Source organism: Labrus bergylta, chromosome 14 (genome assembly GCF_963930695.1).
Source record: "Labrus bergylta chromosome 14, fLabBer1.1, whole genome shotgun sequence".
Taxonomy (NCBI): Eukaryota; Metazoa; Chordata; class Actinopteri; order Labriformes; family Labridae; genus Labrus; species Labrus bergylta.
In genome coordinates, this window is record NC_089208.1 from 11,444,867 (window position 1) to 11,463,563 (window position 18,697).

Here is an 18,697-nt window from a genome sequence, read left to right on the forward strand (position 1 = left end):
GTAGATGCAAACTTGTATGACTATGTATGAGCACAGTATGTGTGTTTGTGCGTGCTTGAACTGGCTGTTCTAGGTCACTGGAGACACACCTGCGTCTCTCCTCACTCATGTGCCATCCAGCTTGGAACTCTCTTTTCAGAGCATCGACTGGCTGATGCCAGCGCTTCAGCAGCTCTGCTTACGTCCTCGCCAAACTACAGCCGTCACACTTCCCCTGCCCTACTCCTCCTTCCCCTGCTCTCCTGAACAGCACTCCTGTACACCTACACCATATGTCCTTGGAAAGGGAAAGACCCCAATTCCCCCCGCTGAAGATGCTGAACCATCAAAATCCTTTTTCGCTCTGTCTCCCCCACTCAGCCTCATTTTCACTCACACACATGCAGAGGGGTTTTTGCATGTGTGCATTCATGTACACGCATAGATCAATGTGCTGTAGGTAATACACTGTAGAGGTAGTTGTGTAAGTGGCTGTGATTGTGAATTTGGTCACCTCCCTGTATTTGTTTTCATGATTATAAAAGATGTTCCAGTGGTATCCAGTTCTTCCAAAGCGGCCCAAAGGCATGCACCTCTTTCTGAAACAAAAAGCTGTCAACTAGGAAAGATCGTCAAACAAAATCAAAGAAGCAGAACTAAAACAATTGAACTTGTCACCTCAAGCCATGCCTTCACTCTAGTGAACTGGTCTCATATCATCATTTAATTCAGATGAATTTGACTCAGTCTTCAAATAGGAAAACATTGTTGTGACAAACACCTTGGACAAAAAAAATCTCTTTTCTTCTGCTGTGTCCTCTCTTTCTTGTGTTTTTGTTGTCGTATACGCATGTATTTCCTCACTGTAACTGTAAAACCTGCCATATTCCTAACACACCATACATCATCCAGTGTGTAATGGAGAGACACCATCCCATTCACCCACCACCTTAATATAAATCTAATGAATGCAGCTTTCAATGTCACAGCAAAGTACAATACGGTGCTCATCTCTCTAGAGAAGAGGGGAGAGAAAGAGCAAGGGGGCCATAATGGTGGAGGAGTAGGAGGGGGAAATGGACAGATGAGGAGCAGAAAGGATGAGATGAGGAGAGGAAATACATACAAAGGGGCATGAGGGCTGGGTCAGGGTAAAATAGGTGTGTTGTCATCACCAATACAGTAAGATAGGGAGGAGATAGATGGGGGGTGGAGTGGAGCAGGGACACAATTCCGCTGTAATCCCCCTTCTGGAAAAATATGGGGCCAGATGATGTATGGCAGAGGGAGTGAAGACAAGAGGGTTTGAGAAGTACGGGAAACACCACCGAGCTTCCAGACTGGAACAAAGGATTGCAGAGGAGACAGGGCAGAAAGGCAGCTTGGTTAGATCTGAAATCCCCCTTTTTTCTGTGCAACATCAGGCAGGAACAGACACAGCATTACGGTGGGAGGCATTCTTGCAAGCATAAGTGAAGCAGGGAAGCAATCCAAGCACATTTACCAGAGGACGGAGGGAGGGAGGAGAAAGAACAGATCTATGAGAGGAGGAGGAGGGGATGAGGATGGGGGGTGTTGCATGCTCAGGGAGTGTGACAGAGATAGAGCGATTCCATGAGCAAGAAAGAGACACAGAGGCAGAAGAGAGGGAGAGCACGGAGCAGGGAGAGAGAGGGATGAGGAGCAAACAGTGAGATAGAGGTAGTTTGCAGGGCTGAGATCTGCACACAAACGTGAGCAAAGGAAGGGGGAAGGAGGAAGAGAGCGGAGGGTGAAGGAGAGCAGGAGGAGGGGAGAGAGAGAGAGAGAGAGAGAAGGGGGAATGCAAAGATGATGGAGCCCAGAAATAGGCTTCATAGGACAGATTTTCATCCCGGCTCTCTGCGGCAGACATGACTCTGGGCACTGGACTGTGCTGAAATTAGCCAGGGGGACAACACAGGACAGCAGGTCTGCAGCAACTGCCTCGGTTCAGCCTCACTTGATGCAGCAAGGCAGCTGATTTATTACTGAGGGGCTGGGTGGCAGCGTGTTTGCGTGTGTGTGCATGTGTGTGTGTGTGTGTGTGTGTGTGTGTGCAGGTTTTATGGTTCCTTGTAACTGCTCGAAGCTGTGGGAGCGACCATTCCTCCAGTCATAAAATGACATTCAGCAGGCAGGGGCTTTGTGTGCTGGCGTGGATCTGCAGTCTTCAGTAGGAAGTGGGAGAGAGGGATTTGGAGCTGTCATCGAGTGCAAGTGTGTGTTTACAGTGCTGTTCGCTGAGGTGAGCCAAGGAGGATCAGCTGAATGCAGTGTGTGTCTGTCTTTAGGTTAGAGTAGCAAGGGTGCAGCAAAGGCAAAGATCCCACACAATGCAAGGACGAGTGCAGAGCAGCACTGATGGCAGAAGGTGCAGGTGAAGTACAAGGAGAGTCCTGGGGGTAGGGTGGAGGTCGAAGGCAGGGACAGCAGAGGAGGAAAGAGCGAAGCGAGGCAAGTGGAAAAGAGAGGGTGATCATGGCTGTCACGCAGTGAGCTATAGCATATGCTGTAGCGCAGAACAGAGTGGTGCGGCAGGGGGAGGACAAGCATCACTGCGCAGGGGAGGGGGGAGGAAGGGAGGAAGAGACTGAGGGTGAGAGGAGGGGGGGAGGCAATCAGCTCAGCACCTCTCCTCTACCAGGAAGAGAGGCACAGCGGGACGGGCCCAGGAGAAGACTCACTGACGAGTCAAAGACATACTGACGAGTAGCCAGGTCAACGTGTGGAGGTCAAAAAGGGAGCTGGGACAGGGGTCGGTGTACCCCTGGCAGGTCCAAGGGAACGTGGGCCGGTCCTAAAGAAGAAAAAAAGATTTTGCTGGAGAAAGAGCAGTCGGCTTTTCCAATTCCTGTTTCTCTTGATAGTCCTGCCACCTCTCCACAACCATGGGAGAATGGACCATCTTGGAGAGGCTGCTGGAGGCGGCTGTCCAGCAGCACTCTACCATGATTGGAAGGTAAGACATGACTCGTTTTAGTATGTCAAGGTGTTAGTTTTGTGTTTGTAATTTTGTTTTTCTTAACAGTAATTGGTTCACTAAATGGTATTCTGTAAATATATCATTTAACAGCATCCATATAGAACCCCCCACCCCCCTAAAGCTTGTCCCAGTGCTCTCCTCTGATACAGCCCCCCTGACACAGTCATCACTGCCTCCCCCATTCTTTCCTCCTCCCTGCTCTCCTCACCCTTATCCTCCACACTCATTATTAGTTAAGGGATAGACTAATTGCACATCATCAATAGCAGGCATTACTTGGCATTATGGTTAATTCAGAGAGGTTTCTATGTTGATACTACCTAATAGGCTAGCTATTGATGGATAACGCTCAATTTTGTTGGCCACGGACCAATAGGACAGAAGGAGGAAAAGGGAGTGGGAGTGAGAGGGGAGATGAGGTGTGGGAGATGAAAGGACGGTGAGCAAGCAGGTGTGGAAGGTAAAATCAAAGGGGGTCTAAATGGCTCTGAACTCTGAGTGAACTTGACACCAACAATGACAAAAAAAATAAAGAAGTTTGTTCAGTTTGTTCGTATCGACAGAAAGTCACTTGCATCAAGTCTGGTGAGATTATTTCTCGTGCTATATGTGAGAACGGTTTTGTGGCAGAGGGTTGAACAGATGAGCTTTTAGTTTGATAAGCAGCGGGGAAATGCTGAAAATCTGTATGAAAATGGGCTCCACATCATCTCTGTGGGATTAATTAAACGCAAAAGGGGAATTTTCCACCCATTGAACACAATCCAAATGTCACGCTGGGATGCTCATTTGGAAAAGTGCAGAATCAAACTGTTCTAGCGTGTGAAATCTGGATGTATAGATTTGTGATTCTAAAATTGTCTTTCAGCAAAAAAACAATTCCACGAAGACTATGAATTACACTGCACTGGTGTGCTCATTAACCCAGACCTCAGGTTGCCCGCAACAAAGGCATGGCCTAACCTTCTCTTTGCTTGTATGTGTGCTTAGGAAAAGTGTGTTGAGATGGTATGTGTTTCATTCTGCTTGGAAGTTAAAGTACTGAAGAAAGGTGTGTGCCCTTATTGACTACACTGTGCACAGAACCATTAGGCCATACCCCTCAAAGTCATCAACACTGTCACCGCATCAGAGCGACAGAGATGATGTGGGCTGCATTGTAGCCATGTGGATCAGGGATTGTGTGCGATGGAGATTTTCCTTCCAAGAAACTCTACACCAAGTAATTTCAGTGAGTTCTTCTTCTTTGTTTGAATGTGCTAAAGTCAATGAAATCACCTGGTTTAGTCCTCCAATGGAATGAAAACCTGCATAAAATATAACATGTTGACTTCATTTAAAGATGCATTAAGCAATATTTTGTATCATTAATTATATAACTCCCTTCATTTAATGGGAATGTGAGTAGGCCTACTACCGGTTCCTCTGAGAATCAACACCTCACTTAGAAGCTCTACTCAGCTTTCAGCCACTCTCAGCTCATTGTGTTGGTTTCCGTAATGCCAATTTCAATGACTGCTGTTGACAGTGGGCTGCTGCTCCCAACAAAGACGCAACAACAAGCTAATTGTATGCTAACTGGCTAGTGGGAGGTGGCAAAGACCAGAAGTAGCTGGTGAAGAAATTCCAACACATAGCAAGCCAAAAAGAGTTGGAGATTTTTTTCTCAAAAGCCGGGAGACAAAACAGGGGCTAAATGCCAGTGAATATTGGGATTACATTCAACAGGTGGCCAGAAAAAGGAGACCAAAGGGATGTCCGTGTTGCTCTGTTTCTGCTGGATATGTAAGTAGGCAACTGTTTGCTAACGTGTTAGCCCATAACAACTACATAAGCTAACTGCTAACTGTTGTGAACTTGTTCTGGAGTCTTTCCGCCCCCAGTGGTCAAAAATTACTTAATGCAGCTTTAAAATTCAGTCCTGACACCTGAACCAGTAATACCCTGTGAGCACAGGGTAACTAATCAATCTTTGGTGATTCAATGACTGTTAGCCACCTACAGTTTTTCAGAGGCACAGAAGCAACTCTCAATTTGTCTGCTACCTTTTTCAAGAGTCTCAATAATACTCTGATGATGTAATGGCTTCCTCTCATTTGCTTAATTTAAGTTATTTGTTGATCATGCACGCCACTGGTTGGACTCTAGAAGTATTCTCTGAACACTTCAATTATCCTACATATCTTAAAAAGAGCAGTGCTTTTATCTAGATCAATTCAGAATAGCCTAGTACATATTTCTGCCATATGGCTAAGTCTACCTGATTAATTAGCTGCTGTAACAAAACATAAAAATGATAAAACACTAGACATTTAAATGATACACAGTATGTAATTCATGCAGTTCTCTACAGCCCATTGGCTATGTGCTACTGTGCTGAATACAGCACATTTCTCTGTAAACGATCCCTATGTGTTTTGGCTTCCCTCTGACTGTGTTGGTCCTACAAGGCTCTCTAGTTGACTCGAGGGCATTAGCTGTAACATTAGCTGCTTACCAGTGAGTCTCCCTCCTATTACTCCTATTGCCTGTGGTTTGACAGTCAACAAACTTTGTCTTTGGAATCAATTTGGTCAGTACGTTGCCAGTATTTTAGTTTGTAGAGACAAGAATTTGACTTTTAACCCTTGCTAAACTATTAAAAAGTTGTTCCAGTTTGCTAGATTGAATGTGGGCTAGCAAAAGAAATAGAAAGCATGCTTTTACTGCACAAGCAGGTTTAGAGGATAGTAGTTTATTAGTAAGTTGTGGTTTGGATTTTGGCTTTTTCTTGTAGACAGGCAATTTGAGCAATTAGACTTTTTTAGGCAGTCATAGCAGTTACCAAAAAACACCACTGAAGACTTGATTCCTAATCCGAAGCATGTGTCTGCATGGTCAGGAAATCAATGACACTTAACATTTAAATGATCAGAATGATGGTTTTTTGGATGTACCAGCAAGTTGGAGAATTGTTCACCACTAGCACACATTTGTGCTGTAAAGATGCCTCCTAGATTGTCAACAAGCTACTCCACACTTAAACATGTATGGAGTCAAAATTTCCACACTGACCTCTATGGGTTGAAAGGTTCAAGTCTGTTGCACCACTGACCACGCCCAACAGCACAGTTGGGCCTGGTCAGGTGTAGTCCGTTGCACTTGTGAACAAAACCAACTGTGACATAGTGTTGCACTGTTGTGCAATGTGAAGTCATGCACTTCACAGGGTGTGGTTGGAGCATGCAGCAACTGCTAGACGGCATCACATGTAGGACGTTCAGCCTGTGTGTAGTTGTCCTGAAGAGTTTGCATGTGTACGCTTGCAGTATAACGGATGCAGTTCCAAAGTACAGGACAGTGATGTTGCCCCATGGCTGAGTAGTCTCCCCTGCACCAAACTTTGGAACATGTTTGCATGTCAGTCATCGATTTGAGTGACAATCCCCTCTCTTGCAAATTGAGGAGGTACATCCACCATGAGAGACTTCTGGATCGCATTATTGGATGTCTAGAATCTGATACAGCTACAATTAAGCTGTTTCTTAATTGTAGGTTTTAAGCTAACCTATGCCCTGGCATAGGAATGGTAATTAGCTTAGCCATACATAACAGTGTTCAAAATAGAAATGCACCAACCATGCAGTGGCATAGGTTAGCTTAATTGTGGTCTTTGAAAGAGACAGACAAATGGAGTTGCTTCTGTGCCTCTGACTAACCACAGGTGGCTTGCATATGACTCATTCAAAGAATAATGTTGTGTTGTGATTTCCATATGCCTGACTTCTAACCGGGCAATGTACAAAGTGTGCATGGATAACCGATGACTGTGATCATGATAACACAGTGAGAGAAATCATTGTCAAGGCTGCATTAACCTCATTCTCTAGCCCAAACCAAATGTACCATATACTCACAGCTATAATGACCCTGGGGGTTTCACCATTAGATAACTGACAATTCAGAGTGGCCTCAGAAGTACCCCACTATATCTCTCTCTTTCTCTTTTAATTAAGCAAATTAATTACATTTCTGCTCTTGACGGGCGGAGTGTAACCTGCTAACAGGTGATGCCATACGGCCACTGAAACAAAAACCCACAAGGGGTTATTTGGCTATTTTAATGAAAATGGAAGGTACTCATCTATACCTGTTTGTGTCAAATTTGCCAATCAATCTTTCTCTGCAGTGACCATGAGTTGATTGGCTGTCAAAGTAGCATGTTGCTACACTGAACAGATTATCACATGTTCTTTAGACTTTTTCACATAATTTCTGACACAAGAATCATCAATATTTTTCTATCTATGTGCTAATTATACCCTGGTATGTTAATGTAAATTAATACAGCTGCCTTGACAATGTTTGTAGTCATCTTGTGTGTCTTAAAAGTTTAAACACATTGGAATCAAAAGACTCAAACTAAGAAACACTTGATCTTAGCAACAGGGTAATTTTGATTATAGTCATGAACTTACAGTTAGTAAATACCTTTTGTAGTATAAAAGAATTGAGAGTTTTGCAACTTATAGAACTCGATCAGCCAACATTTTCTGGTAGTTCTGATCCATTACAGTAACACAGTCTTGTTTCTTGAGTTACAAATGGTAGATTAATATTCAATTTACTCGTCCTTTCTTTGTTTTTTATACTATACTTCCCTATCATACAGGAATTCAAACACTGTGAGACATACTCATGCAGATCTGCCAACACCAGGGATTTGACCACACAACACTGCAAACAGTTGGATATGGAGGGCACAAAGGGTCAGCTTACATGTGCTGAACAAGACTTTGTCAACCTTTTTTTTGCTAATGTCCTTTTTATTTTTACAAGATATAGATATGTTGATTATATAAATTTTTATTCAATTTTCAATACTTTATACGACAAACTGAACTTGCATATATAACCTTTATTGATACAACTGTGGATTAATACCGCACTACATGCTACATCTTTCCCACATGTGGTGCTCAGATGTTTTTGCAAAGCATAGGTGTGCATGTTTGTTGACTTGTAAATAAATTACACATTCATCTGTGAGAGTATGAAGCCTTTGGGTTTGAGTTATGTTATCCACCTTGCAGGTAGGAACAAGGAAAAAAGAAAGGAAGTGTGTTGATGCGTCTTCCCCTGCACTGCAATGCTGTAGTGAGGTCAGCAACAAAGACAAGTAGAGCGAAGAAAAAAAAAGAGGCAGAGATAATGGAGGACTGGAGTGATCTAAGGGAGATAAAATAATAAAGGTTGCCGGATGGAAGGATGGAGAGGAGAGGATGTGAGGCGTACAGGCAGAACAAAAAGGGTAAAGAGAGAGGGGGGGGGGGGTTGCTGGAGTAAAGGAGACAGAGGAAGGAGGAGAAGTTTTCCCCTCTGCAGAGTTTCTGTGCTAAGAATCTGTGTCACAGCTCCTTCCTCTAGAGCTACTGACTGACCCGCTGCCGAGGAAACAGCTTACACACACACACACACACACACACACACACACACACACACACACACACACACACACACACACACACACACACACACACACACACACACACACAAACACACATATTAACGAGGATTTCTATCGGAATGCATAAAGCTCTGAGAGGAGTTCTTGTAAAAGGTGAGGACGATGCCATCCAGAGAAAAATTACATGAAATAATAAACATCTTTGCAAATCCAGCATTGCAGGTTTGGCTGCAAACAGCTCATTAGATAAGAGACTGGACGCTCTCTTGAAGAAAACAAACTCATCATTGTCTTCAATTACACTTTAATTCAATCAGATTAACGGTGATTATATAAATTAGGATTTGTTAATGATTAATTTAAGCACTCTTTGGTAAATGTCAACATTCTGTTATGTTTACTCCTAAAAGACACAAACCATCTATTATTTAACATCCATCACTCCCCACTTGAGCATTACAAATACTTCATAAATAAATGTTATGAAGCCCTTGTTGCGAGTTGACACTGATGTCAAGTCATTCATTAAAAATGAATGCATATTTGGCCAGCCGTTTAATGTAATGGACAAAGTGGTTTATTGAATACCTTGTTGCAACTGTAACTCTGTTCATATCATTAAAAAGCACTCGGATGGACAGTCCTAAAAGATCAGACGAAAACAAATGCATCTCCATCCTTGTCTGTTTGCACTAAACGCAAAATACAGATGGTGATCTCTTTTCCCCTCCTGTACTCTTGGTGCAAACATCGCTGTTCTATCTCCTCTGTGCATAAATGGGTCAGGACATCCACAGGAAGGAGGCACCCTACTTTGAGAAGGCCACTCTACCTCTCCCAAAATAATTTGAGATGTGGGAACACTCTGCTTTAATTGAGGGCATCATCCATGTTTGATATAAACCAGAGTATATTTCATGTATCATTAATAACAGCTCCCTGGGTAGAATCTATACAGTCTGGTAAGATTGTGTTGCAAAGCAAACAATGGAAGCAATATTTCAGCGTTTGACAGGATTAGTAATCCATCATCCTGCGGCAGGTCGCGGGACTTTCAAATTAAACCATTTTTCTGCACATCCAGAGTTGTCATTAGTTTATTTGTGCAGCGCTCCCTGATGTTGAATGCTATTGATTATTCTGTTCAACGGGGATTTCGCCAGTAAAGCTGAGCTCAGCTTTCATCCAGCGAAGGCAATTATTCATTTCAGCAACACATCGATGGTGTGTGTGTGAGCTTTACTGGGCGTGTAATGTTTCTCTATACACATCCTAAATGTTCTTTAATCCAATGATTTCCCCACCAGTGTTACAATCCTTTAATTAGGCTTGAACAGGATTTCATAACTTGTAATGTGATGTAGCTTTTTAAAGAGCCCATATTATGCCCTTTTTGGGGTTCGTATATTTAATCTATGTACCTACTGAAGTATGTTCACGATAGCTCCAAAAAAGTGTCTGTTTTCATGTACTGCCGCTCCATGCACCGGCTCGCTTCTGACTCTCTCTCTAAGGCTCTGAAGTGCCCACGTTCAGAGTCCCCACGTGTGCCAAGTCTGATCTGATTGGTCGACATGCACAGGACACTTGGAAAACACACTAAAGAGCATATAAAACCACAAAAAGCATAATATGGGACCTTTAAGTTACCCAAACTCTCATAAACCCAGAAGTCACAACAGTTTAATGCTTCTGCAGTGTAAGAGATGTTTTATGTAAGAAGCCATGATTTTGGCCTTTTTTAAGATGTAAAAGCAAGTACTAATAGATACAGTCGGCTAAATAAAGATCCTTACCAACAAGAGGTACAATATTTGTCTTTACATTTAAATTATTTATTGTAGTTTTGCATCCAATTGACCTCAAACGAAGCTACGTAACTACAAGTCTGAAAAGCTCGCAGCTCACGACCTGTAAACGTTTTAATAAATTATGATGACAACCCCAGCAGACAGGAAACATTGACAATCAGGTTAGTCATGAATATCCTGCAGACCTCAACTTAAATCTTAAAACTACCCAAAACGAAAACCGAACAGGGGAAAAACAGATATTGAACAACATTGTTTGAATACTTGTGAGTTTAACTTTTTTTAACGGCTGCATGCAGAGAAATGTATTTGTGGCTCAAACACACCTTCTTTTTTTTTTTTTTTTTACCAAATAGTTCGGATATAATGAGTTTAAGTGAGTTACGATTAAGTAGGTGAGTAAAAAAAATAAGCCTAATCATCTTTGTGTCCAAGTCCTTAAGAAGGACTATTTTCTCCATCAAAAGCCCATCTGAGTAGCATCAGTTGGATACAGAACATCAAATGCCACAGAGTGTGCGGGTCTGTGCAGAACTTTCCTGTAGTATACATTTTTACTGAATTTAAACACTCCCTCGTTATATTTGTATCTCCTTTGATCATGCAAATCCTTTCATTTCTCCAAATACAGCAAGATTTGATTATGGAAGACCCTCTGAATATATTTATGCATTTTTGACTCAATCAGCAAAATGTGTTGGTTAACTGAAAGGACAAATGCTGATACCACTCAAGGTTTTTTTTTTTTTAGAGATGTGCTTTTTCATAATGTTTGACTATCTTGGCTAGAACTGGGATGAAAGCATCACTTTAAGATGAAAGGCTCATCTTACAGACGAGCAGGGTGGAGGATTTCTGCATCTGGTTTACACTGCATCATCACCACACCTTGTTAGACTGTGCAGTGAGTGAACAGAAAAGTTGTTTGTAGAATTACATCGAACAAGATAATTTCTTGTTTAATATCTTGTTTTAGTCTCTATAGCTTAGGGGGATTATCGTATCATTTTGTTTTTGTGCAGAAAAAAATCAAATGACAATGTAAGATTTTCTAATCTAAAGGTATTATGCCTCAAATTTTGAGGACATTTGCTGCTGAGTTCCCATAGTTCATTTTCTTCGTTTGGTCAGGGTTTAACCTGACCCAAACGAAAAGCTTGTATCTTCATTTTTACAACACACATGGCAAAAGGAAGATGTCTATACAAAAAACATCTATATTTATATCTCAGTAAAATGTGACTCATGCGTATTTGAAGAAGAACCACTGCAGCTGAGTGCTCACAAGTTTAGCTTAACATTAATGTATTCGTCACACCGACTCTTAGTGGCACCTCAGGCGGTCGTGCACGTCTGGCTGATGTGTGGGCGTGACCTAAAACTATTAAAACAGTTTGAAAGAGGAACAGTGGAAGAAATGTCTGCACTCTGATAATTAAGCTGCCTAATTTCTCTGCCTGCTGAGGTCTTTATTCATTATGTGCTGCCATCAGCAATCAGTGGAGCTTATTATGGAGCGAACAGGCGGGGAGAATATTTTTACTCTGCACAGATAATCCTGCACTTTACCAGCCTTTCAGGGGCCTACATGTGTACCTTTCTGTACTGATATACAGTACACCTTCATATGTTTCTCTACTGACTCATTTGCAGAGCAGGGGGGTTTAAATTCACAGTGTGTGTATGTGTGTGTGTGTGAGGGTAAAGTGTGTGTAAATCCATCTGCTGCTGTACTCGGGGCGATTTTTGTCCCTGGAGGGCGGCGGCGGCAGCAGCTGTTGTATGAATGAATGTGCGTGTGTGTATATATATGTGTGTTTGTTTAAGTGTGTGTGTGTTAAAGCCTCTGGGAGAGACAGAGCCTGTATGTCCAGCCGACACACCAGCCGAAGAGCAGCTACCATTACACTAAACACACAATCTTACAGGTCGATTGGATGACTGCGGATCAGTTTGTAGAGATGCAGAGCACTGAATCATGTCCTCGTGCTTTCTACCTCTTCAGCTCGTCTGTTAGCGCTGCTGATCTTTGCACTTTATGAAAAATACCGGCTGTAAGTGAAACGAAGATTGCCACAAAATTGACAAGATTGACTTGATTCGTGATGGCAGCAGTAGGAAATAATTGAAGGGACTTCTGGTTAAAGGAACCATGTGAGCGTCAGTGTCGTGCCTGCATTTCTTTTCACTCTTACCTTTTGAATCAGCGACTGGCCTTATTTTTATATTCTGCCCTCAGGTTTGAGTTACCGGTACTAAAAAATCTTAAAGCCTTTTCATCATTAATGTTGGTTATTGAATATTCTGCAGGTTCACGCCTAGGGGCTGTCCTGCTCCAATCTGCTCTAACGCTCAGTATTGCCTCGTTACTCTGCAGGACTTAAAACACTGATGTTTGCAGATAACCTTCGTCCACTGCTTTCTGCTAATGCAGCAATCTGCCCTGTGCTGATTATCCTGTTATAGAGCACACACACACACACACACACACACACACACACACACACACACACACACACACGCACACACACGCACACACACAGCACAACACACAGCACAACACTAAATACTTGCAATGTCTTTGAAATTTTTAACCATATAAAACTGCCTGACAAACAAGTAAAGACCGAATGACTCTTTACGGCAATACGGTACTTAGCTAAGTTTCTCATGTGAGATATGTGAGATGAAGTCTGTAAGTAAGTTAGACAGTTGTTACTGTGGAGGTGCAGAAAGCTGCAGAGAACACTGCAGTCGAGATGTGCTGCATCTTCAATAGACATATACGGCTTTATCCTTTGTTTCTATTCCACAAAGTCCTCGGCCTGCATCCTTATTTTGCTGCATTCAAGTATTCCTCAACAACTTATATATCAAGAATAAAGAAAACTTGATTTCTCCAGGTTTTCACTTTCAGGGTTTATAAAAAGTTACAACCAAATTTTACACATGTAAGCATCAATTAGTATACCTTTGAACTGAATGTCATGGGAACAAACAATTTATCTCTAAATAAATCAAGTCAAACTGCATCAGTCAACATGACTGAACAGTTAATAGGCTGTCTAAGTTACGAGTATCAGGTATGTATGTATGTATGTATTTATGTATGTATGTATGAATGTATGTAATAATTATTCAGTTGTGCTCTTAAGCGATTATCTCTTGAGATTTGTATCTTTGTAGTTTTATATCTGTCACCCTTTATTCGTTCCTTGCAGCATTATTCTTTATCAAGGTACAAAACAATGCAGAAAATGAATTCCTTTAAAATAATCAAAAAAGACACTTAAGGTTATGGGCTGTCCTTCAAGAAAGAGTTTTTGCACAATACAGTCTTACCTGTACAACTGCTAAAATATAGTTTTACTATTTTTTCCACTGAAGGCACAACATCTTTTAATGACACAATATTAAATAATAAATCTGTTAGATCTTAAATGTTGTGAACATTTTACTGTGAAAGACCTACAGTCTATGAGCTTGAGTATGGTTACTAGGCAGACGAGTGACCTTTAGTTAATGCTATAACAGCCGAGTTATTATAACTGGCAAAAGATGAAGCAAGCCTCCCATAGAAACAGACAACACATTTGTGACATTAGCTACTTTCTAGTCTTTTACAAAGTTTCAAAACCAGCATCCAGAGCTTCAAAGTCTCACACTGACACGAAACAATAGCTATTTTCATATTTTCTATGTTATTTTAGAAAATATTTGCATTTAAATGAGCGGTGGCAACCACAAGATTTCCAGCTCAGTGAACAGTATTCGTCAAATGTGTCCTTGTGGTGCAGAGCAATATCAGGCCTCGGGTCAAATCCTAAGCCGTCGAGCTTTTCATGAAGGCAGATCTAAGGACATAGAATAATGTCTCAATGTAAGTTAAAATCACAACTTGCATTTAATTTTGGAAGAGCAAAGGTGCAAGCAAGCTTTATTCTGTTGCATTTCCAAACATACTGATAGTCAGTGTAGCGTATGTGTTCACAGCTGCTCTGAGCACTGATGGCTGGACATGTTTGCCATTTTGCACAAGTCACACACATGGCTGACTCTCCCTCTTTGTCTTAGAGTTTTCGTGTCTGTCTTACTCTCACACACAAACCCCCCCCCTCCCTCCCCCTCCCCAAAAACACACACACACACACACACACACACACACACAGGCATTTACTCACAGGTGGAGCAGGAACAGTCCTGAAGCGGCGCGCTGCTCTATTTTAAGTCTGTTTCACGCTAACACGCGTCCCCATGCTACACCTCTTATCTTCACCTGTCTGCCACTGTGCTTTCACGATCTGTCTTCTTTATGGCCTCGTTCGACGACATTTATTTTATAACTCCCCTGAGTAAAAAACAGATCTTACTTTTCAGACATTTCTCACATTTTTCTCCTCCATATCTTGGTGTCTGCACCCCTTGTCTCTCACCTTTCACTAATCCGCTTGTTGCTGTGGTAACTCAGAATGGAAGGCGTCTGTGGGCATTTTTGAGCCCTCATTAAAAGATACACCATGGAGTCTTGGTTGACATGTAGATAAAAAAACAACAGAAAACAGACCAACTTTTCATTTGCATATTCAAAATGCATACGTCACCTGAATTTAAGACTGCTGTCATACACAGCTAACATTTACCCGTGTCGGCCATGGAGGTCTCATCCATCTCTGTCACCAAGTGGCCCTCCCTTGCTTGGAAACAAGTGTGTTTAAGGTAATTGGCTCATCTACGCAGGGAGCATGCACATCCTCTGCACTGTGGCATAAAAAAAGGGGGAGCCCCATGATGTGCAGGCTCTCTTCGCTCATTAGAAAGAGCTGACAGTGCAGCTCTAAAGCCCCTAGTCCTCCTCCGCAGTGCCCATGCTGGATCGACCCCAGAAGATAACAGTACAGCACTCTCTCAGATGCCTTAAAAGCAGCCGCACTGCTCTCCAGATCCTCATCTGGCCCTTGGACAATATCGCTCTCAAACTGCAGCAGTGCGCTAATGATGCTCATTGGGAAATCCCATCAGTTTTTTGTTGTTGTTGTTTTTTTGTTTGTTGAAAAGGTATGGTTTGGGTTGCACATAATAACTTTTTAGTTACTTTTACAGAGAGCAGGGGCTGCTTTAGTTTTGACGGATTTGAAACACAGATTTTTATATCCCTGACTGGTGACACATGATGGTGCCTATTTCTGAGATCTTTTGTAACGCAGGATAATGGAACAACAGAGAAGACGTTCATTATAGAGTACAATAAAAGACAAAATATGGGAAATATTCAAAATGGCACATAGTTAACAGCAGTCCCTATTTAAACATGTATTTTCAATCACACACATACACAGTGATGTCTGCACATGTCCTGATCCATTTCTGAAGATGAGTGTAAAGTCACCTGTTTTAGTCTCATATGATCAGTGAGCCCATGTGTGCATGCTATATAGGACGCGCCTCCACACTCCTATGGGGTATTTGTCACCGCAGTTGAGTGATAACACGCACACATACACAGTCATGCAAGGATATTCCCATACACACAAAGGCACATAGGTATATCCATCAAAAGATCCTTTTAAAGAAACTGTTCTTTCTGCTGCAATTAGTTTTAAGGTGAGAAAGTGAACATCAGGTGAAACCAGGACTTTCATTTTTTTTTAGAATCATTCCAAGATATTTCCTGAATCTCTGCACATTTGCTCCTCATTAACTGGCTGTTTCTGTCTCCTTTTTCAACCCCCTACCCTTTCTGCCCTTTCCTTCTCCTTCTGTCTCTCTGCAGGATACTGCTGACGGTGGTGGTGATTTTCCGAATCCTGATAGTCGGCATAGTGGGTGAGAAGGTTTACGAGGATGAGCAAATCATGTTCATCTGCAACACCATGCAGCCCGGCTGCAACCAGGCTTGTTACGACAAAGCCTTCCCTATCTCGCACATCCGCTACTGGGTCTTCCAGATCATCCTGGTGTGCACGCCAAGTTTATGCTTCATAACATATTCTGTCCACCAGTCAGCCAAAGCAAGGGACCGAAGCTACTCCCTTTTGCACCCCTACATGGATCACCACGGTCACGGTCACCACGGACGGCATCATGACCATCACGCTCGCAAGCTTCATGCCCGCAACGTCAATGGCATCCTGGTGCATCCCGATAGCAGTAAGGAGGATCACGACTGCCTGGAAGTGAAGGAGATCCCCAATGGACCTCGAGGACTCCCTCAAACCAAGAGCTCCAAGGTGCGACGACAGGAGGGCATCTCTCGCTTCTACGTCATCCAGGTGGTGTTCCGCAACGCACTGGAGATTGGCTTCCTCGCCGGGCAGTACTTCCTGTATGGCTTCAATGTGCCTGGGATGTTCGAGTGCGATCGCTACCCGTGTGTGAAGGAGGTGGAGTGTTACGTGTCTCGTCCCACAGAAAAGACCGTGTTTCTGGTCTTTATGTTTGCTGTGAGTGGCATATGTGTGCTGCTCAACCTGGCTGAGCTCAACCACCTTGGCTGGAGGAAGATAAAGACGGCCATGCGAGGGGTTCAGGCACGCAGGAAGTCCATCTGTGAAGTGCGCAAGAAGGATGTTTCACACCTGTCCCAGGCCCCAAACCTGGGCAGGACCCAGTCTAGTGAGTCAGCCTACGTCTGACAGAGGCTCCTCTGCCTGGGGGCTCAAGGACCTCTTACATTTTGGAGAAGAGCTTTTCCCTGGCCCAGGACCCAGGATCATTAGGGCACAAAACTCACCACTGCATTATTATTCAGGAGCAAGGACAGACTCTGTGTAGCATCAATTTCCAAGTAGACTTTGACACTTAAAGAGACGAGAATCACCGGAATCTCCAGAGGCAACTGTGTTTCTGTAAGAAAGCTTACACCTGAAGCATTCACGATGCAGAGGTTTGCTCTGCCAACGTGACACTAGCTGCCTTCAAAGAACCCAACAGATTAAACTGAGCAATTTCTAAACACTGTAAAGATAGTCTGAGGTTGAACTGTCTGAAGTTCTCTATTATTTGCCTTTGCTGTAGGTCAGAGATAATCCCCTTATTTTCCAATTATGTGCATATGCAAGAGCTTAAGCGTGTGCATGCATACGCATGTGTGGGAAAAAAGCCAATCTCTGACTCAAGTCAGAAAATTGAATGCTAAGCTACTCTAAGCTACCAAGAGAAAGATGATATTATTTCTCATTGTCCACAAGCTTCGAGTGAAGTCACTTGGCGGACAAATAAGCACCTTTTTTAAAACTTACACAAAGACAAACACAAAACCAATAGCACTAAAACTATCAGTGATAACTGGAACACAGTATTTGTTGTCAGTGTACGAACTCTTACTTAAAAAAGTTGTCACTTTTTCTCGTATTCTTTGGTGCATTAGGTCATCAGACGATAGACTGACATTGTAGGGAGCCTTTGTGCAAAGTGAGACACATGGTGCATTCAAGATGAGTATGATTTACTTTTCAACACTGTGTTACACTCCACAATGCTCCCAGTGCCTGCAAGGCATGCTGTTTACTCTCAGAAAAAGGAAAGTATGTCAGTGTTTCCACTTCAGCTTACAAAGTTTGATCCCTGTTTAAGAGGTATTAATTTTTTTTCAAATAAACAGGACAAAGTATGGTAGTCACATATATTTTAACATGTAACCTCAAGCTTTTTTTCACAAGCAGATCTGGTGCCATATGTCAAAGTTACTGTACATAGATGAAATGTTATAATTACACTTAGCCTTTTTCCTTATGCGGTGTAAATGGGCTTCACTTGAATGGGGAACAGGGGTTTGGGTGGTAATGAAGATTAATCATAGATTGCCAGCTTTAACAATATGTATTATTAATGTGCTCTTTGTTAAGCCTTCACCCTCTAATGGAGACGTTATGTTTCGAAAGTGTTCCCCTTTATAAGGACTTTGAAAAAGGCATGTAACTGAAGCATTAATAGAATGGGTAGATTACGACATGTAACTTTAAAAGAGACTGTTTTATTTATTTGCATCCTGCTCCTGTGAAATGTTATACTTAGCATGCATGAAGATGAAAAATATATGAACATAGAATCCCCTTGTTGGAATATTGAAAGTCAATACCTGAGAGGCTCCAGAACTGCAGCAATAATAATATATAGTATGTGAAAAAAAATATGTGAATAAATTATTATGCAAACAGTGAGTTTTTTCTGTGCTGTGTTCAACAAACAAGCGCCGATTGTATCATAATGTTTGAGATTGTTCAAAATGATATAAAAGTTAAACTACTCGCATTATCTAATATCCTTATATCCTTATATATAATATCATTATATAATATATAGCTTGTGCTAGCGTGCTAAATTATCAGCTTTTCCATTACAACAAATGTAGGCTTCTTCTCAAGTAGCTTGCAGTGTAGCTGTTAACATACACATTAGTCCAGCAGTGGGTTTGTGCCTCTGGTTCCAGTGTTATGTTGTGTTAACAAGCTGAAATGA

At 42.2% G+C, this 18,697-nt stretch overlaps 1 protein-coding gene across 2 annotated transcripts; it reads left to right on the forward strand.

Moving 5' to 3' along the window:
* Positions 1-1,557: 1,557 nt before the first annotated feature.
* Positions 1,558-18,395, forward strand: LOC109981471 (gap junction delta-2 protein). Of its 2 annotated transcripts, XM_020630272.3 has the most exons (3): positions 1,558-2,959; positions 4,712-4,768; positions 16,011-18,395. In XM_020630272.3, the coding sequence occupies exons 1-3, from the start codon at positions 2,889-2,891 to the stop codon at positions 16,870-16,872; spliced, it is 990 nt and encodes a 329-aa protein (XP_020485928.1). In that variant the 5' UTR covers positions 1,558-2,888; the 3' UTR covers positions 16,873-18,395. The 2 variants fall into 2 exon arrangements, with proteins under 2 accessions (XP_020485928.1, XP_020485929.1); XM_020630273.3 differs by lacking the exon at positions 4,712-4,768 and having other exon boundaries at positions 1,564-2,959.
* The last annotated feature ends 302 nt before the right edge of the window (positions 18,396-18,697 follow it).

Bases quoted from the DNA above. Each gene is read 5' to 3' on its own strand.
- LOC109981471 (XM_020630272.3), top strand. From the start codon at position 2,889: ATGGGAGAATGGACCATCTTGGAGAGGCTGCTGGAGGCGGCTGTCCAG. The intron at 2,960-4,711 runs GTAAGACATGAC...TACATTCAACAG, and splicing joins CACTCTACCATGATTGGAAG to GTGGCCAGAAAAAGGAGACC. The intron at 4,769-16,010 runs GTAAGTAGGCAA...GTCTCTCTGCAG, and splicing joins GCTCTGTTTCTGCTGGATAT to GATACTGCTGACGGTGGTGG.